The sequence below is a fragment of the Anas acuta genome, chromosome 19 (genome assembly GCF_963932015.1).
Source record: "Anas acuta chromosome 19, bAnaAcu1.1, whole genome shotgun sequence".
Taxonomy (NCBI): domain Eukaryota; kingdom Metazoa; phylum Chordata; class Aves; order Anseriformes; family Anatidae; genus Anas; species Anas acuta.
The window spans coordinates 6934821-6961205 of NC_088997.1; the positions used below are offsets into that span (position 1 = coordinate 6934821).

At 59.2% G+C, this 26385-nt stretch overlaps 1 protein-coding gene across 4 annotated transcripts; it reads left to right on the plus strand.

Annotated features, from left to right (window-relative positions):
- DTX2 (deltex E3 ubiquitin ligase 2) lies at nucleotides 1-25997 on the plus strand. Of its 4 annotated transcripts, XM_068655801.1 has the most exons (11): nucleotides 1-104; nucleotides 3008-3377; nucleotides 5510-6119; nucleotides 11876-11934; nucleotides 17814-17945; nucleotides 22756-22842; nucleotides 23792-23862; nucleotides 24326-24484; nucleotides 24581-24742; nucleotides 25050-25139; nucleotides 25634-25997. In XM_068655801.1, exons 2-11 carry the CDS (start codon nucleotides 3065-3067, stop codon nucleotides 25856-25858), a joined length of 1908 nt encoding a protein of 635 aa, XP_068511902.1. In that variant the 5' UTR covers nucleotides 1-104; nucleotides 3008-3064; the 3' UTR covers nucleotides 25859-25997. The 4 variants fall into 4 exon arrangements, with proteins under 4 accessions (XP_068511902.1, XP_068511904.1, XP_068511905.1 ...); XM_068655803.1 differs by lacking the exon at nucleotides 22756-22842; XM_068655804.1 differs by lacking the exon at nucleotides 17814-17945.
- Nucleotides 25998-26385: the final 388 nt, after the last annotated feature.

Consider the following 26385-nt stretch of genomic DNA (forward strand, 5'->3'; position numbering starts at 1 on the left):
CCCCGCCCCCGCACTACATCTCCCAGCGGGCCCCGCGCCGCGCATGCGCAGTGCGAGCGCCGCCGGCCGGGAAGCGGCAGCGCCGGGAGCCGCCGGGAGCCACGGTGAGGGGCGGGGGGGGGGCGGCGGGCACGGGACCGGCCCCGGGCTGGGCCTCAGCGGGCTCGGGGCCGGCGGCAGGAGGTGGGCGGGGGGGGGGCTGCGGCTCTGCCCGGCCGGCTGGCGGCTCCCCTGGGCTGTTGCCGGGCCCGGGTTTGGGGTGGCGGGGGCCGGGCCCGGGGCCGCCTGAGGCCCCCTGAGGCCTGGGTGGGCCGCGGCGGGCAGCGCCTCAGGGCCGCCCTGGCGCCGTTTCCCTCTTAAAAAAATCACATTTCCTTCAAAAATCACTTTAATTCGCAATTCTGCCTCCCCCGCCGCTTGCCCGCTTGGTTTGGGGGCAGAGGGGCCCAGAGGGACCCACAGCAGCCCCAGCTCTCGGTGCCCCGGGGGGGTGCGGGGGTCCCGGGGGTGCTGGGTGCCCCCCCCAGGAGGGTGCTGGGTGCCCCCATGGGTGCCCCCCGGGTGGGTCCTCGCTCCGGGGGGTTTCTTGGAGGTTGTTTTGTAGGGTCAGAGCCCAGGTTTCACTTCTCCAGTGCTGGGCGCTCCCTCCTGGCTTGCTGCCGGCTGCTGGGTTGGTGCTGGGGGGGGTGCGGGGTGCTGCCCGGGCTCCTTTTGGGGTTACGGTGCTATAGGATCGCAAGGTCCCAGGCTCGTTCAGCCTCACTGCCTCCCCGGGTGTTGTGTTCTCGTCCCCGTGGGTTCCCTGCAGTCCCGTCCTTCACCTGGCGTTCGTGGCCCCTAACAAATCCCCCCCTGGGCACCCCCCTTTTCTGGGTAGCCTGCTGAGCAGTCGGTTTGTCCCATCTGGTGACTTTTCAGATGCGTTTTGCAACCGCAGCCCAGCTCGAGGGCTTCCTTCCAACTGTGGCACGAGCTCACCCATCGCTCCAGTCCCCAACAGCGCTGGCAATTCCCCTTCAGAAACTAAAATTGGGGCTTGGGGTTTTTAGAAACCACTTCAGGCTCGTGAATTTTAACATCCCGCATTTAAAGCAAAGTAAATTCCCGTTTGAGGACGGGGCATTGAGAATTGCATTTGTCTCCCGGATGCTTTAATCCCCCTCATCCCCACCTGCGCCTCCCCTGCCCTTCTCGGTGTGTTCAGCTGGGGCCAGAGGAGCAGGGGGTGAATTCGGCCGTGGGGGACAACTGGAATGCGCCCAGCTCTTGGGTGGGGGGTCCCCAGCTGAAGCCCTGGGGGCAAATGCTGCGGTGTTTGTGCTGGAGCTTTGGGTCAAACCGAGCAGACCCCAGTTACAAATCATCCCCTAAGCAGTGGGCAGTCGGTGCAGGTGTTTAAGTCTTCTGCTATTGGATTTGGGTTTTGTTTGGGGCTTAAATACAAATCCTGTGGGATTTATAATTGGAGCTGGGGGTGCTCAATGAGTGAGCGTTGCCCTGAGTGGTTGGGGGGACCTCTGGCTGCTCAGGGGACTGAGCCAGGAAGGAGCTGGGGCAGCAGGCGAGCGGGGTCAGAGGGCTGCAGTGGTTCCTGAGAGCATCCCAAACGCAGCCCGAGGCCTCTTCTCGCTGGTGTTTGCCCCATGTGGCTCCTGCAGCTCTCTCTGTGAAGGAGGTGGCGTTTGGTGCCTGTCCTCTCCTCTCCTCTCCATTTCCTGCTGCCATGCCTCAGGAAGGAAGGGAAACGAGCTGCTGGCTCCCTAAAAAGCCTCCCCCCGCTCCGCCTGCGGCTGTAGGCTCTGCAGACGAACATTTGGCAACAATTTTTGGGGAAAACAGAGTTGTTAAACCTCTCCGCTTGCGCACAGGGAGCTGTTGGGCAGCCCCGAGCCCCGCGGTGACGCACGCTGCTCCAGGTGGAGCGTGGACGTGCTGGCCTGGAAGCCGCACGGGCGGAGGCAGGTGTCGGCTTTGACACCTCCCGGTTAAATTCGGCGCTCTGAGCAGCCAGATCCCCCCTCCCCATGCACTGTGGGGTGGGGAGAAGGCGTCATGGCCAAAAAAAGGATGCGCGGGGACCTGGGCAGTGACCCTGAGCCATCCGTCCCCGACCCCGCTGGAGCTGGGGGTGTGGTGCAGGAGCCTCAGAGCAGCTCCGCCGCCTCGGCAGCGAGTTCCCGCAGAAAGCATCGCTTTCCCCTGCGAAACGCAGACGTGTGGGCGCGCCTGTTCCGTGCTCTCTTTATTCCCTTTCCTTTTTTAAGCCAGCGAGCCCCGTCAGCGTGACGGCCGGGACGCTCCGCGGGGCGTGGGATCTTCCCCCAGCCGGCAGGGACGGCGTTCTCCACGCAGATGGCATCCTCTGCTGGGAGCCACCCCCTGCCCTGCCGCCTCTCCCCGTGATGGGAAGGGAGCTCGGGGCTCCCCGGGGGTGCTCAGGACTGGAGGAGCAGGCAGCAGCACGAGACCTTTTGGGGTTAGAGCAACCCGTGTGTCCCCGTGGTGGTGGGTGACACCCCACGATGGCTTTTTTAGGTCCCCTAGGGGCTAAGAGTGGCACTGGTCTTTGGTGTCTGCATCCTGTGAGTTACCTAACCCTGGGAGTTAGGGCTGATGGTTAGGGTTTAGTCGCTGTCCTTTGTGTCTTTATCGGGGCGTCTTAAGGCTCCTACCCCTCTCTGCTCTTCCCCAAATCATCTCTTAAGGGATTGAGCAGCGGCTTGGAGCAGATCGGCTTTAGGCAGGTCTGCGGTGGCTCTGGGGTCGGAAGCAGAGTCTTTGCAGAGAGCTCTTGCTCCAGATTAGCAGAAGCCGCTAGCATTGGTGTGGTGTGGGTGCTGGTGCCTCGTTTGCCCTCAACCAGAGGGTTTTGGGGCTGATCCACTCCCCTGTGCTCATCTGTGAAAGGCTGAGCTCGCTTCCCCATAAACAACTTGTGTGGCTTGGGTTCAGGGCGGGCTGGATTTGGGGCATCATTCTCAGCTCCCCGTGCTTTTTCTCACCACAGATCCCCCAGAAGAAGATGGTGTAAGGCCGGCAGCGTGCCCAGCCCCGAGGCAGGAGCATGGCAGCGGCTCAGGGAGCAGGAAGCAGCGTGGCCGGGCCGTCCGGAGCCCCTTCCTCCTCCTCCTCCATCCCGGGGCAGGGCAGCAGCCCGGCGGTGGCGGTGTGGGAATGGCAGGACGAATTTGGGCGCTGGAGGCCGTACCGAGGCAACGTCTGCAGCTACATCGAGCAGGTTTTGCAGGCGGCTCAGCAGAAGGGCCGGCGCTCGGGGTCCAGCCTGGTCAGCAGCATCCCGCTGGGACACGCCGACGCCGTTTTGGCCCCCTACGTCATCGACATCCCCAGCCTGACGCAGTTCCGACAGGACACAGGTAAGGGAGCTCCCCTCCTGTGCTGTGGGGCTGTGCCGAGCTGGCTTCCCAAAGAGCCTCAGCCCCGAGACCCCCGCACGCTGCCGCAGAAAATTCCCCCCCCCCTGCTGCTGCCCCAGGCTCGCTCGCTTCCTCCCGGGGAGGCAGGGGCGGGTTGGTTTTCACTGCAGGGCTGATTTTCACTTTCGTCTTGGCTCTGCTGAGGTGGCTGAGGACGCGCCGCGATGACTCCCGGCCTCTTTTGCTCCAGCTGTGCTGTGAGCAGCTGGAGCTGAGGAAGCAGGGGCAGAATGCATGCTCTCACCCCCTAAAAATCCAGGGAGATCCTACATCACGCACCCCAAACCAACAGAAAATCCTCTGTGCATCACTTTTCCCCCTTTGCCAGCTCCTCTCCCACCACCCCAGGACTCAGCCAGGTTTTTGCTGCGCTGCCCAAACTTCCCGGAGAGCTTCAGAGGTTGGCAGTGCCAGCTGAGGGAGGCAGCGAGCAGCGCCCCGAACCAGCTGCAGGGCCGGACAGGTCCTGCAGGAAAGGGAAGTGGTTGGAGTGGTGAGCGCTCATCGCAGCTGCATCCGTGTTTTTGTTGGAGCTTCAGAGCTCACCCGGCACCTCGAGGTTGGTTTTTCCTAGGGCAGTGCCGGGGAGGAGCTCTCATGGGGAGCCTGCTGCCAGCTTGAGGGGCTCGGCGTGGCCTGGAAGCCCTGCTAGGGCCGGGGCTCTTCAAGGGCTGAAGTTTCCTCTGGGTTCTTCAGCCTGAGTGCTGAAAACGCTCCCACATCCCCTCCTCACGGCCTGGTTCTAAGCAAAACCTCCTCTTCCTCTCTCTGCAGGGCCTTGCCTTAAGCATAACCCTTTCTGAGCGAGCGGCCAGCTGAGCTTTGTCATGCTCTGGAGCAAAGTGGCTCTGCGGGAAACATCCCCGTGGAAAATCTTTAACCAGAGCAAAAAAATCACAATAAAAATAGGCCGTTGTGTTCTGCTCATCAGCTATTAGACAGACAAACGGGCTCTTCACAGGAAGCCAGGGAGAATAACAGGAAGGCAGTGTTAACGGGGCCGTGTCCCACCGACAGCTGTGCAGGGGGGTTGTGGGGGCAGGATTAGCTGCAGGCTTCAGCTGCTGCTCCGGGCAGCTCAGCTGGAAGCTGGGAGCGATGGGAGGCAGCAGCAGGAGCTGTCCCCTCGCCACAGCTGTCTGCCCGCCCGGGAGAGGAATGCCAGCTTCCCTGCCAGCCCCGGGGGAAGGAAGGGGGATGTTTTTTGAGAAGCTCGTGCCTTCGCTTTCATTGTGGGCTCCTCTCCCTGCTGCTCTCTGGAGATCTTAAAGTTTCGGGTGCCCTGCAAGCTCCTGGCGTCCTCCCTGCGCTGCTTTTAGCCTCTGACTGGCCAGCGGGGTAGGGGACTGCCTGCCACGAGTCCTGCTGGGCCTTCTGACACCTTGTTTCACCCCTGGGGGTCTCGAGCTCGTGCTGTTCCCATAGAGCAGCCTCGCAGCAGCAGCGTGTCTGCTTTCATTCCTTGCCCTTTGTGTGCGAGCAGCTGCTCTCCGCAGCTCCCAGATCACTTTGCTGGCTGTTCCTCCTGGCAGGCAGGAGCCTGGAGAAGCTGGCCCTGTCCTTCCCCTCTCCGACATCCTCGTCCTGCCCTTGTGGGGCTTCACCCCCTCCCCAGACCCTCGCAGGGCAGCGGGAGGTGGGCGTGCAGCCCGGGTGTTTCTGCAGAGCTCTGGCGGTGCCGTGTCTCTATAGTTACTCCGTCGTCAAGGCCGTGGGAGGTTTTCTTTTACCAGATCTGTGCCTCAGCCTGATTTTATTTTTTTTTTAACACCAGCGAAGCATCTGTGATTGCTGCGCCGTTGTGCTTGGGTGTGTCAGGGTGTAGATCCTCTCCCCTTCCTTCATGCCCTCCCCGCAGCGTCTGAACCCGCTGCCAGCCCGTGCTCAGACCTGGCAGAGGGACAGAGGGGACAGAGGGCTCGGGGGCGCTGCTTTCCCTGTGCTCATCCCATACTGGGGTGAGGAAGTCCATTTGTGCCTCCCGTTAGCCCGTGTAGGAACGAGGCAGGGAAAGAATTCAATAATTCCCCCCGAGTTCTCTGCTCACTCTGATTATTCCCCTCTCCCCCCAGGGACGATGCGTGCTGTCCGCAGGCACCTCTTCCCCGGCAGCTCTGCGGCCGGGCAGGGCATCGTCTGGGAGTGGCAGAACGACGAAGGCGGCTGGTCCCCCTACGAGATGAGCGTCTGCGAGGTGCTGGAGCAGGCCCGCGCCACCAACCACCAGCGGGTGGACCTGGCGCCCTTCGGCTACAACTACGACGTCGACCTGGTGGCCCAGGTGCAGACCAACAAGACCACGAGGTTCCGCCGGGGCGTGCAGCGCCGCCTGGACTCCCCGTACCCCGCCACGAACGCCTCGGCCCCCGGCCACGCGGGGGTGGGCTGCTCGTGCCAGCAGTGCTGGCTCAACGGGGGGACTGGCCCCATCACCACGCGGTACCGCCACTCGGCGACAAACTTCCCCAACTCCTCCTCTTCCTCCTCCTCCTCTTCCTCCGCCGCCGCCACGCAGCAGCTCTCCGGCAGGACGACGTCCGCGGGTTCTTCCAGCTTCGTGCCCTACAACAAACCCGCGCTGTCCGCGGCGAGGTCGACGCCGAGACTCAGCGCGCAGAGCACCTGGGCTCTGCCTCAAGCTGGGGGCCCCAGCACGGGACTGGCTGCACCCAACGGAGTCAGGTACAGCCCCCGCTCAGCTGTGTGCGTGTCCGAGAGCCCCGCTGGGCTCGGGTCCTCGTTTAGGAGCCTCTCTGGCCCAGGGGACCTCACAAGGGTGTTCTCCCTAAGAGGGAGATCTTCGTGCCCTTGTGCCCGGTGGCTGAGGAAGCTTCCCCTCTGCTTTCTTTCTCCTCCTGCTCGAAATTGTTCCCTCTCAGCCATGGAAGTCCCCCAAACCGCTGGGGGAAGTAGGCAGGTGGAGACACTGCAGGCTGGAGGAGACCAAGGTGGTTGGTAGCGCTGCTGTTTGTCTAACAGCAATTTTGAGGGGAGACTGAAGGAAAAGGGGATTTGCGAACACTTCTATTTAATTCAAAATGCACGGCAAATGTGGGGAGGAAAACGGCCCCGTTCAAAGCTCTTCCCCACCCAAAGGAGGCCCCGCAGGACTCGCTGCGTGTGGCCGGGACCTCCCACGTTCCCCGACACAATTAGGCAGTCCACGTTAGACATTTCTGATGAGAACAAAGGGGACAGGGGTGCTGTGGGGCTTCACTGCCCCACTAGAGGCCCTGCAGCACGCGCGCATCTCGCAGCACAGGATTTTAGCTCCTGCTGGTGAGCTGAAGGAGGGCTGTGTCTGCGCCGTGCTGCTGTGGGAGGCAGCGCTTGGGTTCTCCTCGGGCCTTTGGGTGCTGCGAGCTAAAAGAAAAGCAGCATCTCCTGGGCTCACCCTGTGACCCCACTCCTCTTCTTGGTGTGGGTTACCTGGGGGCAGCAGCTCCAGCCGGGGCTGTCAGCATCTCCCTCGCAGAGTGGCCCTTCCCTCCGCCTTGTAGGGTTGGCCTCTGAGCCCCAAACCAAGCACGATATTCACAAATAACCTTTCAGTCCCAACTCCTTCTGCACACAAGGCTTTTTCTAGCTTTTGGGGTCTGACTTATTCCTGAGAGCTGGTGATGAGGCGTGCCCTGAGCATCTCCTGGCTACAGTCACATCAAACTGAGGCCACAGTGAGGGCTCTCTGCCTGTAAGCCCCGTCGGGGTGGAGAGCAGCGCACACACTTGGTTAGGGATAAGCCAGGCACTGCAGCACTGAGCGTCTGAGAAAGCAGAGGCAAACCTGTCGGGGTTGATTTACCTGTCCCAGCCAGCCTGGGGAGATGCACAGATAGGAGATCAGAAGGGCGGTGGAAGCTCGTTGTGCTAATTGCAGGCGGCACAAGTTCATTTTGAACCTCGTTTGTATCCTAAGTGAGACTTGAAGCCTTGCTCCCTTGATGAGTCTCCTTGGGGATCTCCAGAAGCCAGGACAGGCCCTGTGCAGGCAGCTCCAGGTGGCCGTGCTTGGCCAGGGCCTTGGACCAGACGACCTGCAGAGCTCCAGGCCGTCCCGTGCCTCTCTGTGCCACCGTCTGTCCCCCACAAACACCCGTGTGGCTCACTGGGTGCCTCTCGGGGTGGGGAGAGCCGGCCAAAAGAAGCAAAATGCTGCTGGGGCTGCCCTGCAGGGCTCCTGCTGGAGCTGATAAGGTGCTGGGTGCCCTGCTGGGTGCTGAGCGGGGATGTGGAGCCCTGCAGCGATACCTTCCCACGGGCTCTGTCCCTTCCCCTGCCAGACAAACGCACCCAGGGGGATGATCTCTGTCTTCCAGTGCTGTTCCAGTACATGAAGGGGACTTGGCGCCAGCTGGAGCTGGCTCTCCCCCTTGCTTTCCATGCTGGGAGCTGGAAATACTGCAGGGCTGCTGTGCTCTTGGCTGGCGTTACGTTCCCAGGCTCGTGGAGCCCTGTTCCAGCAGCAAATACCCTCATTTCTGCAAATTAGGGGAAACCTGAGCAGCGCGCCCTAACAATGTGCTTCATTTAATTCTGAAGCCCGGCACATTCCGGAGTTACCACGTCCACTGGGGTCCCTGCCTTGCCCCCTCGGGCTGCTTGCTTCGTCCTCCACTGCTCCTCGCTGCATGGGGAGCTTTGTGGCTGTGGAGGCGAGGTGCTAATTACCCTGCGCTAATTACCCCAGGAAGGGTTTGTGTGCCCAGCGTGCGGCTTTGCTGGGGTTCATCCTGCCTGGGACGTGCAGGTCCCGTGGTCGGTGCTCGGGCACAGAGCTGGCAGCGTGGCCACATCCCAGCAGTGTGAGCCCTGTGTGGGGACAAAACCCTGTCCCATGGCCTCGGGGCTGCATGGGCTGGCCCTGGAAATGTCTTTTTGGCTGCCAGCACCTCCAGCTGCCTGAAAATGGCAGCGAAATGGCAGCAAGGCCCTATCCAGCCCCAGGGATTTGAGAGGAGACGGCTGAATTGCGGGCTGGAAGGGCACCTGCACAGCAGCCTGGTGGCACTGAGAAGCTCCTCGGCCCTCGCCACAGCTCACACCAAAACGAGGAGTGCCAGAGCGAGGCCTGGGCTGCGGGGAAGGGAGCAGTGGGGTTGGCTGGGGATTCTCCGCTGTCTAATAAAGGTTGTGCTGCATGTGCCCCGCAGCACCCCTGGCAGTCCCCGAGCTGTTCCTGGCGGCTCAAACGCTGCTGGAAACTGCAAGCCAAGCGGTTACACACACCCGGCTATACACACCTGGGTAAACACACCCAGGTCGGGAGGAAACGCGGCTGAAAGAGGCAGCACAGAAGAAAACCTCTCTCCTGCAGGGCTGAGAAAGAGGAGGAGCTCCTCCTGGGAAGCCGCCTGCCTCCCTGGGTGGCCGCGAGGTTATTCCTAAAGTGCAGGGGGGCACAGCCCGCAGGGTGGGCAGCACCAGGAAGCTTTTTCCCCTTGCTGCAGGGGTGAGGGAGGGTGGAACTGGGGCACCACAAGCTGCGGCTTCCATTCCCCCAGCTCTCAAGAGGGGCAAAACCCAGAGGGGAGCGTGGCCTGGAGCGAGCTGAGGCCTGAACAGACGTTGGTAGGTTGGCAGCAGAGCCAGGATCGTGCAGTAACCGTGGGCAGGTTGTTTTCCCTCTTGGTGCCTGGGTTTCCTCCCGTGTGTTGTGGGCAGATAACGAGCCCGGCCTCCTCCGCAGGCTGCGCTCAGAGCTGCAGACAGAGCGTCTGGTGGTGGGGGCCGTGCCTCAGGGTGCTGCCCAGCTCCCCTGGGGGGCTCCTTGCACAGAAGGGCGCTGCCGAGGGGTGTCCTGCTGGGCACAAGGGCAGGAAAGCTGCAGGAAGCGGTTTTGGGGGGAATAAATCAGTGCCCCAGGCAGGAGAATCCCTGCTATGGCTCCCTGGGCTCGCATGGCCGTGGGTGCGCATCCAGCTCCTGCCCACGGATAAGGCAGGGGGCTCAGATTGGGGAAATTTTATTGCATTGAAGCATTGGGAGGGGAGCTGTGCAGTATTAGGGTGCTCTTCAGTGGGGCCCAGTGCCACCGCCCCACATCTCCCACGTGCTCGGCACGCTGTCGGGTCAGGAGATGCACCCCAGAGAGCAAACCCCAGGCAGGGTATTTCCTCTTCCTCCTCCTCCGTACCCTTCAGCTCCTCTTGCCCAGCAGCAGAACAGCAGAACGGGGGGTTCTGTGCCCCCCCCCGGCCCTGGGCAGGCCCATTGTGACTTGTCCCCACCCCTTTGTCACTCCTCGTCCTGGTGCCTGGTGTCACTGCCTCGTCCTGGAGCCCCATGGATCGACGCAGCCACGTGCGGCGCAAGAAAAGGTGTCCTTAGGGGGGGGAGAGGCTTGGTTTAGGTCCTGATGTCTTCTTTGAAACGAAGGGAGGGGAGAAGCTGTGGTGTGGCCACTGTTAGCATCCCTGGAGGTTTTCCGTGGAAGGGGTTAGGTCCCTGGGCACACGCGTGTGATTCTGAGGCAGGGCGGGATCTTAGGGACACGTTGGCTGCTTGTTCAGGGGTACAAAGACAGGAAAATGCAGCTTTTTGGGGGGAGAGAAGGCAGAACAGGCTCTGTTGGGAAGGGGGAGAGCGGATAGGGACTTCTCCGTCCCTGCCCCGTGAGGAAATCCCACGTGGGGCTGTTCAGCTCGGATCTGGCCACCAAGTGCCACCTCTCCAGTCCTGCGCCTCGCTGCCTCAGCGGTGCTGCAGCAGCCTGTGAAATCCCTACCACCGGTTAGGGATTTCAAATCACAAATTGGAGGCACCTCTCCCAAAAAGCTGTGGGGTGCCGGAGCGCCTCGGGTCTGAGCTGATGGGCTACTTGCAGGCAGCTCGTGCTGCTGGTGAGGCTGCTCAGGTGCAAGGCACCGCACGTGTGAGACCACGTGGCAATACCCTTTGTTACCTTTCCCCTTCCTCCTCCAAAAAAAACTTTTTCAGGCCTGGAGGAGCATTTCTGCCCCTTTTGTGGCATGGCAAACACTTCTTCCTCCCATGTGCCGTGGCTTGGAACCCTCCTGGGCAGCGTGGGTTTCCCTCGATCTCACCAGGGATTTCTGCAGGTGCAGGAGGATTGGTGGATTGTTGGCTGGATATGAGCCAGCAGTGTGCTCAGGTGGCCAAGAAGGCCAGCGGCATCCTGGCTTGTATCAGAAGCAGTGTGGCCAGCAGGGCGAGGGAGGTGATCGTCCCCCTGTACTCGGCTCGATGACCTTGAGGTCTCTTCCAACCTAGAAATTCGGTGATCCTGTGAAATAAAAAGGATCTGGGTCCCACGTCGTACATCGCTGCGCCTCGTGTGCCAGCCCTTCCGTGCGCCCCTGGAGGGATCCCACGGAGGGTTCAGCCCTGCCCGTGCTCTGCCGTGGTTTTATTTCCATGGGGAAGGGGAAATGAAGGCTGGGGGGTGACAGCAAAGCACAGACTCTTTGGTGTCTGGGCTGGGGGTGCCCAGACCCTGTGGTGTTTCTGCTGGAAAACAGAGGGGAGAAAAAAATCCGTGAGAAAAAGCGATGAACAAGCTGAATCGGGGAAGAAAAAGGTGGCAAAGAGGGGTCACGGTGCCCGCTTCCAGCCCCCCGAAATCGAGGGGAAGATTTGCCAGCGGGGCTGGAGCCAAGCTGCGGTGAGAACGGCCCATGAGAACAGCCCGTTGCGTCACTTGTAAACGTTGCAAAATTAGGGGCAAACGAGGGGAAACCACAGCCTTTGAGAGAGGGAAGGGAAATCTCCGCAGCCCGCGGGACCTCTTAAAGGTCTGGAGGCCCCAGTCCCATGCGGCCGGGCTGTCGGAGCAGCGCCAAGCCCTGGGTGCTGCCTTCAGGAGCTCGGTGCCTGCGCAGGGACCTGCTCTGAGCAGCGGCAGGTAGGGGAGGTGGGGATGCGGCGCTGCTGAATTTCGGGAGGCCGAGGAGAGGGACCTACCCCGTCCTTGGGGCTGGTTTGGGCACGGGGGCAGCTCATGGAGAGGGTTCTGAGACAGCGGGTGGCATTTGAGGGCTTGGCAACCTGTTGTCCTACAAAGCTGTGGGGTGGTGCAGCTCGCTGCCCCCAGCCTGCACAGCTGTGACACCTCACACAGCATCAGGGGCTGAGCTTTGGGGGGTGTTTTTTCTTCTGGCTGTGAGAACGAGTCACCGGGAAGCTTTGAGGTTCCCTGCTACCTTCTGGCAGCTCCTGGCTGTGTGCCTGCTCATAGCACAGCTTGGGTGTGCTTAGGACAAAACTGGAGAAGACCAAACCTAGGGAGCTCTGGCCAGGGTGGGCTCCCTAAATACAGCAGCTGGACCAGTGGGTGAAGGACGTGTGGGTGGGGTCCCAGGTGGGGCTCATCTGGGCAATTAGAGCCCGTTGATATACCCAGGGCCTTGGGGGATGCTGAATTGGCCTTGGTGTGTCTGGGTTGTGCTGTTGATGTCTCTGTGTCTCTGCTCTCTCCCCAGTGCTATGAGCCTGCCAGTCAAGATGTCCAAACCCAGCAAAGTGAACCAGGCTTTGGCAGGTAACACTTGTTCTGCTTTCTCTTTAGGGTTACACAAGCAAGTCTACTTTTCCATAGTGCTTCCATTTCTTTTTTTTTTTTTTTTTTAGTTTGCAGTATCTCTGAAATGCTTTTGGCAGTGGAAAAGTTTTAAGCCAAAAGGTAGAAAAGGCAAAGTGGAGAGGGGATGGGAGGGTCAGACCTTAGTAATTGCTTTTTTTACTAGTGCTAAACCTGGGGCTTTGTGCTTCCATCCCAGCTGGGGTGAGGTTTTGATGCTGCTCAGCACCTGAGGCTGTAGCTCAGCACCCTCCTAGTGCAGGAGAGGGGCAGGTAGAGCTTGGGGGTGGGTCTCTGAAGCACTTCTCTGCCCCTGTGCTTTATAGGTAGCCCATCAGGAGCTGTTTTTTGGGGGTATATTTGGAGGTTAGGTACTTGTTTTCATAGCACAGGGGAGCACATGGGCCGGGCTATGTTCTGGCTGGTGCTTGTGTTTCCTGCTTTTTTTTTTCTTCCTCTGAGGAGGAAAATCACAGTGCAGGATGGTGCGGGGGGCTGTTTGGGGTGATTTTATTACAGAGGCTCAGGTGGTCAGCAACCTGGGGTAGGTGAGTGGAAGAGCCCTGGCACGTGGTATTTTCTGGGGGCTGCTGTGCCCCTTTCAGACACAACAGAGCATCTCCTAACCCCCTGAGTGTCTCCTAACCCTCTCTCTGCTCTGTCCATGCGTGGTCTGTTCAGGTCAGTAGCTCCCTGGGTGCTGAGCTCAGCTCCTGAGCAGTTTGGCTCACTCTGACAAGTGGCCACTGCATTTTTCTATGTGGTGGCCGGTGCCCTGCTAGGTGCCAGGCTCTGCCCTGCCTCCAAATAACCCCCTGGGGCTGCAGTTTGTGGTCATCCAGTGCTAAAACCACAGAAGATCTGTGCCTTGCAGGTCCCCAAAAAGCAGGCAGCACGCGGTCCCTCTCCCTGCCGGCAGATCTGCCTTTGTGGCAATGAGGTGAGGAGCTGAGCTCAGACCTTAGCTAGATGGATGACCTGGGCAGGGCTCACCTTGCTCATGAAAGCTCTGTTTCATCCCCTGGCTATTAGCACGGGCTGGGTAATTAGTTCCTTAATCACAGCAAGGTAAATACAGCGCAGAACCGGGGAGCCCTGCTGAATCCAGGCTGTGCTAATCCTGTTAATTGTGACCTCCTTCTGGATGTGCGAGTCTTCCTGGGAACTTGGGAGAGGTGAACGTGCACAGCCCTTCTGTAGTGCCATGTTTAAACCTACAAGGCTGCAGAAGAGCCCCATAAAATCACCCACCTGGCACCATTTAAGCCAGAATGAAAATTTGAAGCTGTCATCGGCTCTGCTCTTGTTGGAGGCTGGGGATACAAAGGATAAAAACTGTTCATCCTCGGACCTGCAGCTCCCCGGGAGGTGTGCTGAGTTTGAGGGCTCAGAGCATCGCCTGCCCCCAGGGACAGCATCTCCTTGGGGTCTGAGCCTGTGGGACACGGCTCCGATCAGCCCTGGGTTGCTCCGTGCCGGGTGTAGCAGGTGTCGGAGCTGCAAGGGAGGAGAGAAACCTGCATTTGTCTGGCTTTAAAATGAAGTAGAAGCAGAGGGAAGGTCTGGATGAGTTAATTAGCGAGTGAAAGGAAAATAAACGTCTGGGAGTGATTATGGTAAAAAGCAAGCAGTGAGGTTGTGGTAACAAGGCCAAATTTTACTGGGGTTTTAGCTGGCTGGGTCTTCAGGCACATCTCCTCCCCCTCTGTGCTCTGCTTCTAGGACCTCTTCTGGCAAGTGCTGGTTGGTTCATATTTCAGATCTGGGGGATGGTCTCGGAAATGCTTATTTTGGGGGTATTCTGTGATGGGCTGGGCCCCTTCTCCCCCAGTCCCACTGCACAGCTGTGCTCAGCACCAGTGGTGAGGGGGGGCAGGCTCTGGTGACAGGCTCTGTGTGATGGGTGCCGGGGGGTTTGGGTGAGGAATTCATGACTCTGTAGCCCCACATTTTCTAGCAGCACAACTCCAAAGCACAGAAATCATGAAGCTGGTTTAAACTTTCATATAGAAGTGGGTTTTGTCCTGGCTTTGTTACCTTTTTGCTTTGAGGTGCGTGTGGAAACTTGTCTCCCCCACCCCCCAAATTGTGCTAATACACAATTTGCCAGAGGAAACCTGTGGCAGTGAGCTTTGTGTTAAATTAAGCTGAGTGTTCCTTATTAACATGGGTCCTAGAGGTGTTTGGGGATATACTCACCATGAAAACTTTGCTGGGTCTAACTGTGCAAACTCTCAGTGCTTCCCTCCCTGAGACATCAGGCTATCTGAAGGCAAGCTCTGCCCTTCCTGCCTAAACCTCGAGCTGGAACAAAGCACACGTGAGTCTGAGGTCTGTAAGTCCAGCTCAGCAGCCAGAAGGGTGACCGGAGGGGCACGTGGGGCTGGGTGTGAGTAGGAGCCTGGTGGGGGCTCGCAGCATTAGGTCAGGGTGCTTTCCCCGTGCGCGCCTGCGGTACAGGATGTTACAGAAGTGCCTGACTTCACGGGAGGCTAAGAAAAGCCGGCGGATGTTGTCATAGCTGCAGCAGAAATAATTCTGCCCCAAGGAGCCCTGCTGACACTGCACTTGCAGCCAAATAAACGCTTTGAGGAAGAGAAGAGGCAGTGGTTGTATTTCCTGAGCTCCGGGGGTGGCCAGCGAGCAGCAGGAGCTCTTGCAGGAACACAAAGACTTGCTCTGGGCAGGCTAATTTTGCTGCAGCACAGCCCTCGTGTCTTCAGGTGGGCTTCATCCAGCGCCCAACTCGCTCCTGACACAGCTCCACTGATGTCTGTGACTGGATTAAAGCCGGCCCCAGGTCAGAGGTGGAGAACCAGCCCGCAGGGGTGGTGGCTGGCACTGCGTGGAGGTGCTGTCCCCTGGAAGGCTTGGATGCGGGGAGATCCCTGGCTGGTGACTCCTGTCAAGCCTCGGGGGAGGCTTGCTGCATGCTGAGGTTTCCCATCCTGTATTAGCACCGAAGGGATCGCTGCTGGGCTGTGAGATGAGCCAGGGGAGCGCTGTAGCACGGGAACAGCCCCGTGCTGAATGCTCTCTTGCTGTGATGCTGCAGAAGGAGATGATTCATTGCGTGTCCCCGAAGGCAGCAGGAGGTAAAAGCAGAAAATAACCAGTTTTGTGCTGGTTTCAGGGGGCTACTTGGCTGGGGGTAGCGCTCCTGGCCCCACACCTGACCTGCCTGTATGCGTGCGTGGCGTTGTGGATGCCCTCAACTCCTGGAGCGAGGGAGGGCTCCCGAAATAAACGTTTATTTCCTTTGCAGTGACTCATGGTGCTGACAGGCAACTCGAGACGAGTCGCTCAGGGGATGGGCAGGGCTGTGCTGGCAGGTAGCTGTGCTCGGGGGCTCTGTGCCTCGTCTCCTTCACCCTTCCTTCTGTTTGAAGGAGGCGTCCTGTCCCCTGTGCAGTCTGAGGTCAGTCCTCCAGCCTCTCCTGTGTCTGTTTTTATGGACTCTGTGTGTTAGACCAGCCAGCTGGCATTGATCTCCTCAGCAGAGAGCTCCAGTTCTGCATTCCCCTATCCAGCAGCTGTGTGGGGGTGGCCATAACCCCCCCCCAGGCCCTGGGTTTGCCCTGCAGCCTCACCTCAACTCCTGCTCCTGCCCCAGGCCGGGCACGGTGCTTTATGGCCACGCTGGGGTGAGGCTCCCACAGACCAAAGTCCCTGCCGGGTGTGCAGGGGTGGCTTGGTGCAGTCTCTGGGCTCAGCTTTGCTCCTATTTTTATGGGAATAGTGAGCCCCAGGCTTCCTGGAAGTGTTGAAGGATGGCTGGCTTAGCGGGGCCGAGAGCAGGCAGCAGCCTGGGCTGGGGTCTGAGACTTGCAGGAGGTGGTTTTGATGGTGAAACCTCTGGACCTGGTGTTCGTGCTGGTCCCCCGATGCTTGTGCTGTCTCGTACTGCCTTTTGGGGTTTTCCTCAGCTGGACCTGCTGAGAGCAGCGTGCTGCTGGGGTGCTGGCTACTCGCTCAGTTCCCTGCTTCCCTGGGGAAGCCCGTGGATGTGCTGTGAGCTTGTGCTCCTGATCTTCTGGTGCCAGCCTTGCCAGGAGTTCATGGAGGGAGGGCTTTTCTCTGTGGTGCTGAATCACAGACCCTGTAACTGTCAGGTGGGGCTGGAATTGCTCAAAGAACTGCTTCCCCTGCTGCTTGTGCATGGTTAACTCTCCTGCTGGTTGTTTTCCTGCCCTGCTTTCCTTCCCCCATAATTTCTGGCACCACTATGCGTGTCTGGTGCCCATTGCCATGGTGTCAGTCAGACCAGGAGCCCTCGGTGCTGTGAAGGTTTGGCTTTTTGCTGTCTGCAGCTTCCCTCCGAGCAGGAGGCGCATGCTTGGGCGATGTGTCACGGAGCCACGCGATCCGCTGGCCAGACCAGCTCTGCCAACGGGCCTTGGGCAACCCTGGGCAAACTGCTTCATCTCTGCTCCTTATCCCATCTTGCGAAATCCTTTCTGTCTCTCTGGAAGTCTTCGGGCCTTGTATGAGCTGTGCTAGAAGCACCCGACTCCCCTATCGAGAAGGGACTCGGGCACTTTGTGGGGTTTGTGCTCGGGGCTCACGTGAAGCCGCTGCAGGGGGTGGCTCTGCTTGGGGCACTCACACCAAGTCTGCATGGAGGGGTTTCTAGTTACAGGGGGTGGGCTCCTAACACCCATTTCTGCCTGAAATACGCAACCAGTTAACGCTCCCACAGAGCTGGCTGCTTCCTCTCCTAACTCCGTTTTTAGCCGTGTGTGGGCAAGGCTTCTCGTTTTGTCCTGAATAAATGCATTTGCTTTTCTAGCTTCCTTTCCCAACCCAGTAGAACATGGGCTCGAGAAGCCTTGGTAACTTGGTTTTGGCCACGAGCTACTGCGTGGGCATCTGGGGATGCTGGCAAGAACGTCCTTAGCGTTAGGAGGTGGTTTTGTACAGGCTGCTCTGAGGTAAGCTGGGCTTTCAGCTCCTGTCAGTCTGCATCTCTGGATTATTTTTTAGCTGGTGCAGGAGGAGGCCTCTTCCTAGAGGAGCCGAAGCAGGTGCTCCCTGGAATGTGTGTTTAGGAGCAGCATGCCACCCCACAAGCATTACAGGCCAGTTATAGGGTGTATTTCTCAGGCTAACATGCCAGATCAGCATCACCAGCCTGGTGGCTCTCTGCATGCCGGTTCTACCTCTGAGGAATGTCTGTCCTTCTTCTTAATGATTCATTAGCTTTAACCACATCCAGTGAACGCAGTGCTGCTCGGTGCTGGCTGGGAGGAAGAAAAGCCTCGGGCTCAAACTGTGGCTGGGGTCCAGCAGAAAACAGAGCCCAGTTGCATGGGGCTCCTTCAGGGCCCAAGGTGGGCAGCTCCAGACTGCCTGGCCCAGCTGCAGGCTTTGCAGGCCCTAAAGCTGCTCTCTGGGATGAGTTTGGGGCCATGCCTTTGAAACACTCTGCTTTTTGGGGGAGCAGCTGAGCAGGAGCTGTAGGGATTACAGGTAACTGCAGATCCCTGGGGCAGCGCTGCCCGCGGGGCTTGGTGAGCTGGAGGACTCTGCACCATGACAGACATGAAACACCTGAGGAACCCTAAAGCCAAGGCAGAGAGGAATCCCAAACCCCAGCTCAGAGGGTGTCTGCGTTTCCCTGTTTCAATCTGCTGTCCAAGCTCCTTTTGCTGAACTCCTGGATCCTGTCCCTGCGGTGACTCCAACCCCCTCACCTCTCGGGTGTTTGATCATCTCTGAATCAAGGGCTTGGGTTTTGTTTTGTTTTTCTCTTTTTTTTTTAATTTGAAAGATTGAAGTTTTTTTTTTAATGTGTCTCCCCGTTGTTTCCTTCCTGCATGTTGATCTCGTACCCGCTGTAGGCATGACGGCTATTCTGATGTCAGCCGCTGGACTCCCCGTGCACCTCACCTGTGTGCCGCAAGCTGCCAGCTCCCATAAAGCCACTAAAAAACACAGCTCAGTTAAGGAGGGGAGGAAAGTGTCCAAGAAAGGTAGTTCCTGCTCAAACTCTGATATTTGCTTCCATCTCCTTCTCTTTATCTCTCTGCACTTGTTCTGCCTCCCTCCTTTCCTCTCAGCTCTCCCCCCGACCCTCTCGGCTCTTCCGACTGACTGGGGGTGTTCGTCCCACAGAGGGAAGAAGCAGGGCGTTTCTCTGGCCTGTGTGGTCTCTGCCAGGCTGTAAAATAAGATGATAAAGTAGACCCTGTCCTGTGGAAGCTCTGCTTGTTTCCAGCAGTCGCTGGAGCAGCCTGGCTGTTCCCTGTGCATGTCAGATCTCTCCGATCTCCCCGGGGTCCCTCTGAGCTCTCCACATACCAGGACTTTCCCTGACTCACTGCTGGGACGAGCCTGGGAGCCGAGCAACCCTCAAGGGCAGCATTTATCCATGTGCTGTCTCCAGAAGGGCTGTTGTGAGGCAGAAGGTCTGGCTCGTCACCGCTGAGTCACGAGGTGAGCAGAGGAGGATCTCCCAGGCGAGCAGCCCCTGAGTCACGCAGGGCACTCGGGGCCACCCTGGGGTGAGTTTGTCATCTCCACCTGCCTCAGGCAGGAGGGATCAGGGCACCCCAGCTCCCTGCCAGGCACAGCCACCTGCAGGGCAGGACCTTTGTCCCTGCTCCTGGGCAGGAGGAGCCTTGTGGAGGAGAGGAGGCACCTGGATGTCTCGGTTCCTTGGTCTTGCTCCTTGGAGTCAGTGCAGGGAGGAGGCTTTGCAAGGTGCAAAGTCCTCCAGAGGAGGTAGGAAGGGGGAGAGGAGAGCCAGGAATTAAAGAACCAGGAATTCAATGTGCAGGGAGGAGTCTTGTGGAAATGCATCGGGGATAGAGCTGGGGGGAGGAGATGGAAGCAGCAGGAAGGAGGGAGAGCAAGTGTGGAGTAGGATGTGTGAGGAGGGAGGAGAAAGGGTGGTGGGAGAAGCAGCAGCAACAGGAGGAGGAGCGAGGAGAAAGGAGGTGGAGGAGAAGAACTGAGTGGAGGTGGTGGCAGAGGGGCTGCACGGGGGCTGTACCTTGGGGGCTGGCTGCTGGGGTACCAAAAAAACCCTCTTGTGTCGGTGTGACAGGGTGAGGGCTGTGCAGGTGGACAGTCACACAGGAAGGGAGCTGCTGGAGGTCAGCACCACAAAGCTGGCAGCATTTATGGCAAGGTGAGGCCACAAACACACAGTCCTGGTGTCCCAAAGCCCCCTGCCAGCAGAGGGGGTGTCACAGATGTGCCAGCCCAGCAGTACATCTTCCTGCATGAGATGCGGGCTCCTTGGTGCTTGGCACAGCACCGGGGGCTCTTGCACAGTGCCTGCAGCTTGGCCAGAGCTCAGGCTCGCTCAGAGGCTGCTGAGCTCTGTGTTTGTGCAGCCCAGCACCAGCCCTGGCCATGGGGGTCACGGAGCAGGAGCTGTGCTGGGTGCCTGCGCCCTGCTGCGGCTCAGCAATGCCACCTGCTGGGGCTGGGAAACCTCCAGGATGAGGAGCAGAAACCCAGGGAGCAGAGAACATGGGCAGGAGGGGCGGTGTGGGTGCTGGGAGCACCGTGTGGCTCCTGCCAGCCGGCAGGATTTGGCCCCCATCCTGCTCAGGATGCCCTGCAGAGGAGGGGCATTGCCAGCTCTGCCACTTCCAGCACTGTGAGGAGAGGGAGCTTTCCTGGTTTAGTTCTTAAATTGTCTTTTAGGAAGCAGGGCTGTCCTTTGGGGCTGGGATGCTGCTCCTGCAGGGTGCTGAGTGCGAGATGCCTGCATGAGGAAGGTCTCGGTGCCACATGGGAGCGAGCTCCATCTGTGCCCTCCTGGCTAAGGAGCTGCAGTGCTGGTGGTGAGCCCGACTTGTGGTCAGCCTGTTCTGACCTTTTTATGCACCCTGGAGCTGTAACAGGCAGAGATGGGACCTATTGTGCGGCCTGAATTTCTGTACAAGCTGCAGGCACGTTCACCCCAAACTTTCCAGCAGTGAGCCTGTGCCTGCGCACCGGTCTGCCCGCGTGTGGGCTGGGGTGGTGTTGATAAAATGGCAGCCAGCTTCCTGAACACATGGGTTATGCTCAACAAAGGCACTAATTAGGGCTCGTTAATGGTGTTGCTGCTCTGGCAGTGATGTCTGGTGTGGGTGAGCGCTGTGCTGTGGGTGTAGGATCCCCCCTGTCCCCACGCTGTCAGTGCTGGCACGTGGCTCCCTGCTCCCTGCGTGTCCTTGTCCTGCAGCCACCGATGGCACATCCAGTGCTGGGCCTCCTGGGGGAGGCAGGCTGCGATAACACACCTGCTCGTTTGGCTCTCCTGAACTGCTGAAAGGGGACAAATCCTCCTTTTTTAACACCAAATCTCCTTTGAGGTTGAGGCCGGTAGGTGGAGCCCTTGCCGGTCCAGGGGACAGAGGGCAGATGTGGTCAGGGCTGGAGCCTGGACAGGCTTTGGTCCCGAGGGATGGTGAGAACAAAGGGCTGGAGGCAGATGTTCCTGCAGCACACGGGGCCTGCTGGGGAAGTGATGCTGGCTCAAAGCGTGCTGCTCGTGCCGTGGCTGCATCCCGGCTCCCTGTGCAGCTGGGGGGTGGCTGGCTGGGCACGCTGCTCCTTGGGGTACGGCTGCATGGGCTGTAAAACTGCTGGAAACCTGGTATCAGCATCGAGCTGCTTCTGTAGGGCCAGCACTCGAGTGGCTGCAGCTGGGGATGGGTTTTCCTGGAGCTCCTGGTGTCCCCAGGTCTGCTTTGCTATGATCCACACTGGATCGAAGTGCACCAGAGTTATCCCAACCAAGGGATGGGATCGGGGTGTTTTCTGCCCCCTCATCAGGGATGTGACACCACAAACCCGTCAGGCACAGGCCTGATGGCTGAGGACTGTAGGGCTGCCCCAGTTCTGTGCCCATTCCTGTTAGTGAGGGGTTGATGCCGCGTGCTTTGCCCCAACCCCCTGCTGCACCCCACAGACTCTGCCCAGCTCTGTGCCATGATTTTTGTCACCTTTTTCTTGATTTGGTTTGGACGAACGCGGCCTGTTTGTTTCTCTGAGCTGCTCTGGAGGAAGGGAATTCAACAGGGAGAGCAGGGGCTGGAGGAGGGTCTGGTGGGCAGCAGGAAATCCTCGGGAATGAGGGCACGGTGGCTGTGAGAGGTGCTTGGGGAAGTGGAAGGAGCTGTAGGTAGCAGCAAGCCCTGTTCTCACGGCCTCCTCCACAACCAGCAGGGCAGAAGCTGAAGCCTCTGCCTGCCCTGTGATGGTGAGGGCTTCTTGTATGTAGAAACCAGAGCCTGGCTCCGACCTCCACCCATGATGTTTGTTACCTGGGGCAGGGACATCGTGGAGAGCTCGGCTGGGAGGCTGCAGGCACAGCCTGAGCTCAGACTGATCACATCCCCGTGTGGCTTGTTCCTGCTGCCTCCTCCTCATCCACTGCACCTGAGCAAGGCCCCAGCAGAGAGGGTTTGGGGACTCATTTGTCACCTTTAAAAGTGGTGAGGCGAGCAAACAGGGCTCTCCAGGAGGTGCTCGTGAGGAGGCCTTGGAGCAATTCCTGGCACTGCTGCTCTCCTGGCCTGAGCGTTGGAAAACAAGGGCTTGTCCGGGCTCCTGTTTGTCTCCTGCTCTTGTGGCAGTTCTTGGAAATCCTTTTTCGGGGATCTTGGCACGTCCCTGAGGTGGAAAGCCCTTGTTTCCAAGTTCCCGTGATTGCCTTACTGGTGGCTGTATCCTGTCCCCAGCCTCCTGGCTGAGGGTCTCGGGGCTGTGAGCTCACCGTCCTGGAGACATCACGCAGCTCCTGCCTGGCGCCAGCTCTCAGGGAGCATCCTTTGATGTTGTGGGTTTGTTTTCTTGTGCTGCGTGCTTGGCTGTGCCTCTGTCCTGCTCACACTGCCGGAAACTGAGTGTTTCAGGACGGCCAGGAATCTCCTTCTGCAAACAGCACGTCTTAACGATGGGGTGCTCATTGAGGAGAGTCCAGTGCCCTGTTTATCAGGCTCCCTTAGCTAAATGACTCTCTGCCCACGTCAGCTTTCTGCCTCTCTCCTCTGCTGGTCTGCAGTGAGAAGGTGCCTTCCCTGCTCGCATCTCACCCATCCCTGCAGCTGAGCTGCACAGGGCTCCTCTGATCCTCCCTGGTGCAGGGTCTGGGCCATCCAGGTGTGCCTGCAAGAAGCTCCTGTGTCCTCTCCTTCTGCTTCACCACCTTGGCACCATGAAGGGTGGGTATCTGGGAGACAGTACCCACCCTTTCCTGCTGCTGGCAGAGATTCCTTTAATTTTTTGGGAGGCAGGACAGCTCAGGAAGGTGGTGCTGGCTCCAGGAGGGCTGTCTGGCCACGCACAGCCCCTTCACCTGCAGAGGCAGAGTTTGTGATCCCTCTGTCTTCCTTGGGGGGAAAAACAAGCTGCCGGGGTGAGCTGTGGGTGTGCAAGCACGTGCACAGGACTGCTGCCCAGCTGTTGCATGTGGGAATGCTGTGCCAGATAAATGCTGTGCCAAATAAATACTGTGCCAGATGCACTGATGCTGCCTGCCTGTGAGCGTGGCAGCTGTGAGTCCATCTCCGTGCTAAAGCACAGGCACTGGGAGCTGTGTTGGAGAGCAGAGATCCCTAGGGAAATGCAGGAGCACAGCATCCTTGTGACCCCAGGGAATTGGGCACTGCTGCTGGGGGCTTCCCAGCCTCTGTCAGCATCCACCTTGCTCCCCGAGCTGCCCAGGTGGCACCACCACCACCCTGCTGCTTCTCCCTGCTGTCCCCAGCGGGTCTGGAGCAGAGCAGGCGGCACCAGGAGCCCCCATGGCGAGTGACGGGTCTTCTTGCCTCCTGCCAGGTGGAGCCGTGGCCTCGCTGGTGCACATGCTGCCCTTTGCAGGCTGGTGGAAGAGCCTGGCTGCTGCCGTGATGGGCCTGGGGCCGGGTAAGGAGCTGCAGCCGGGTGCTGTGCGAGGTGCTCGGGCTGCAGTGAAGCCCGGTGGGGAGCTGAGGGGATGGCTGAGCTCTCAGCCCTACCCAGCCCAGGATTTTGTGGTGTTTAATGCTGTAATAAGGGATGGGGCATCTGCACAGCCTGCTCTGAGAAGCAGAACGCTGCCCTGGGAGATGGGCTGTGCTCTGGGGGGCAGGATCGGGGCTGTACTTAGGGAAATGTGAGAATGTCTGTTCCTTACTGCGAGCAGGGCACCTGTTATAGAGCTGATGTGTTCTGTACCCCCTGTGATCTGTGCTGTGTCTTGCTGGATTTGAGGATGTGAAAGCTCAGGAGGAAAGAGAACCGCCCCTGTCTTGTGTGAGGGGTGCAAGGCTCGTTCTGCTGGACCCAAAATAAGGTTCAATGCTTAGAGTACGGCCAGGTTGTTCCTGATGTGCCAGCTGCAGGGTTTGGCTGTGTCTCACCTGTGGTGTAGGAAGGTCCTGTGCCAGCTGGGTGAGCTGGGAATCTCTCCATTAACATCACAGCATCGTGCTCCTTCCCACTGAGATATCTCTGAGCTTGATCACAGCTGCACGAAGCCCTGCTGGGACCTGGCTGGCATCGACTGGGGACACCACAGCAGCTCCAGCTGCCCCCAGGCATGCAGCACGGGGCACAAACATCCCCTCTGTGGGGCTTTTCCTGCCCTCCTGCAGGGATCCTGGGGGCGAGCAGGGGCTCATCCTGCTGGGCTCTCCTGTCTGAGTGCTTGCACTGCTGGCAGGCCTTTGTGGGGCTCCTGTGGATCAGCTGCAGCCTTTTTTCTCCCCTCTAACCCGTGCCTTTCTCCTTGGCATCCTGGCCAGTTACTTGCTTTTTCCCCCTTCTTGTGGCTCGCCCTGCCCGTGCCTCGTGGTGTCTGACTCCTGCTGCCTTCTCTCTCCCCTCTGTGCAGCGATGCCGACAGAGCCAGAAGCGGTGGTGAGGAAGTACCTGGAGGAGCTGAAGGGCTGTCCTGCTGATGAGGTGAGAGGGGAGGAGGAGGAGAAGATGGTAACAAAAGGTCTGGCTTGCCCAGAGGCCTCTTCCCTGGGGTGTGCTGTGAAAACCGAGGTGGTGCCTGAGGATTGCCCTGGCCACCCCTGGTGTTGCTGCTTGTGGTGGCACCACCAGCACTTGGTGGAGAGGCCTCGGGGGTTCCTGAAACCTGCACGTGGGAACTGGTGGCTGGTCCCCATCAGGGGCTGTGACAGAGGAAGCACCGTGTGGGTTACAGGTAGCCCTGACCGTGCCTCCCTGCTCCTCTCAGAGCTGGCTGTGGGATGTGGGGTGGAGCAGGGACCCGTCTGTGCCCTTAAACCTTAAAGAGAAGGGTTGAAGGGGAAGGCACGTCTTCTGAAGCATCCTTAGCTGCTTCCTTGGTGGGTCAGTCACTGCCAGCCCGTGCTCACACTACGTGGTGCTGTCCCCTTGCTGTCCCGGGCTGCAGGACTGCATCATCTGCATGGAGAAGCTGGCCTCCCCCTCCGGCTACGGCGACGCGTGCAAGTGCAGCGTGATCAAGCCGGAGATGGTCGGGCGCCTGACGAGCTGCCAGCACTCCTTCCACATGCTCTGCGTGCTGGCCATGTACTCCAACGGCAACAAGGTACCGAGCTGGCCCAGCACCACCAGCTCTGCGTGCCCCACGTCCTGGTGATGCAGCTGAGGAGCTCTGATGCCTGCTTTTTTTCCCCCCCTGCAGGACGGCAGCCTGCAGTGCCCCTCCTGTAAGACCATCTACGGGGAGAAAACAGGGACCCAGCCCAAAGGGAGGATGGAGGTCTCCACTTTCCCCCAGTCCCTCCCTGGCCACAAGGACTGCGGGACCATCCAGATCGTGTACCACATCAGCAGAGGCATTCAGGTGAGTGCAGCATGCTTGTGGGACTGGCTCCTGCCACTGCAGCACCTGCGGGCAGCCCAGCACTGAGCAGCCTGCCGAAGGTGCGAGTGTTTCTTCTGAAAGCATCATCAGGCTGCGTGGTTTGGGGTTGTGCCCATCAGATATTGGACATCCCATAGGAATTTACACTCAGCAGCGCCTTCTTCCTCTTACGTGGAAGAGCTGGGCTGAGATGAGCCTGTCAAATCCTCCTGCTTATCCTAAATCCTGCTGCCGAGGGGTCATTTATGAAGATGAAAGCATTCCAAATGTGTCTTATCTATTGCAGGGCCCCGAGCACCCCAACCCTGGCATGCCTTACACAGCAAGAGGCTTTCCTCGCTACTGCTACCTACCAGACAACGAGAAAGGCAGGAAGGTGAGGCATCGTGCTGACAGCGTGGCTCTTCTCAGGTTGGCTTCTGGGCCCTGTGCTGCTGGATTTGCACGGTGTTTGCTCTAGGGGCTGTTCACATGATGCAAACCCCCCTGTTCTTGGAGGCTGCCCCATCTGTAGCCCCTCTTTCTATAAAGATCTTTGCAGTCAAAGTTGTGCAGAAGCAAAGACTTGCCCTATTTCAGCCTCTTTACAAAACAAAAGCCCCTGCAAGTTGGGAAAACCCTCCTGGCCTGTCTTGGGCTTTGCACTTGCAGCTGCTGAGCTCTGCCTGCCAGCTCCTCCCAGCCCTGCTTCCTGCGGGTGGCCCCGTTTGCCTCAGCTTGTGCCGGTGTTTTTCAAAGCACGAGGAATCATTCTTCCCATCAGGGACAGGGATTTAGGCTGTTAAGCTTCTGGCAAGCAGCTTTCGTGGCTTTAGCTGCTGAAGGACAATCTTGATTTGTTTTTTTCCTTTTTTTTTCTTCCCCATCCAGGTCCTGGAGCTCCTGAAGGTAGCCTGGAAGCGACGCCTGATCTTCACAGTGGGCACCTCCAGCACCACCGGCGAGAGCAACACAGTGGTGTGGAATGAGATCCACCACAAAACCGAGATGGACACGAACCTGAGCGGCCACGGCTACCCTGACCCCAACTACCTGGACAATGTGCTGGCAGAGCTGGCCGCCCAGGGCGTCACCGAGGACTGCCTGAGGAAATGAGCTGGGGTCGGGGGGCGGCTGTGCCGTGCACATCTCCGGGCCCCCAGCCTGGGAGCCCACCCAGTGCACTTATTCCTGTTGCCTTAAGTTCCTACGTCTGACTGCCTGTCACACTAAGCAATAACACTGTAACGCAGGACTCCTGCCTGCTCTGTACGGTCTCTTTTTCTGGAGGGAAGGCTGTTTTTTTGTAGAAAACGGGATTGCATCTCCAGGTAGGGTTGGTGGCCGAAGCCAGGACCGGCTGCAGGAGCGGTGGTGAGGTGACAGACCCCTGGGGAAGGTGGGAGCCCAGGGACCCCAGCCCTGGTGGTCCTGGGGGGGGGACAGGGGAGCACCTCCCTCTCCAAGAGACCCCTTGGGAAGGGAAGGACAGGAGAGCCTCCCCTACACTGCCACTCCTTGTCTGAGGCACCTCTTGGAGCAAAGCCACCTCCCTCCTGCCCCTGGATCTCTGCTTGGTTGCAATAAGTGCCTCACTTCCAGGGAGTGTCACTGCTTTGCCTTCACCCTTCCTGCTGGCTTGG

Bases quoted from the DNA above. Each gene is read 5' to 3' on its own strand.
- DTX2 (XM_068655801.1), top strand. From the start codon at position 3,065: ATGGCAGCGGCTCAGGGAGCAGGAAGCAGCGTGGCCGGGCCGTCCGGA. The intron at 3,378-5,509 runs GTAAGGGAGCTC...CTCTCCCCCCAG, and splicing joins GCAGTTCCGACAGGACACAG to GGACGATGCGTGCTGTCCGC. The intron at 24,743-25,049 runs GTGAGTGCAGCA...TATCTATTGCAG, and splicing joins ACATCAGCAGAGGCATTCAG to GGCCCCGAGCACCCCAACCC.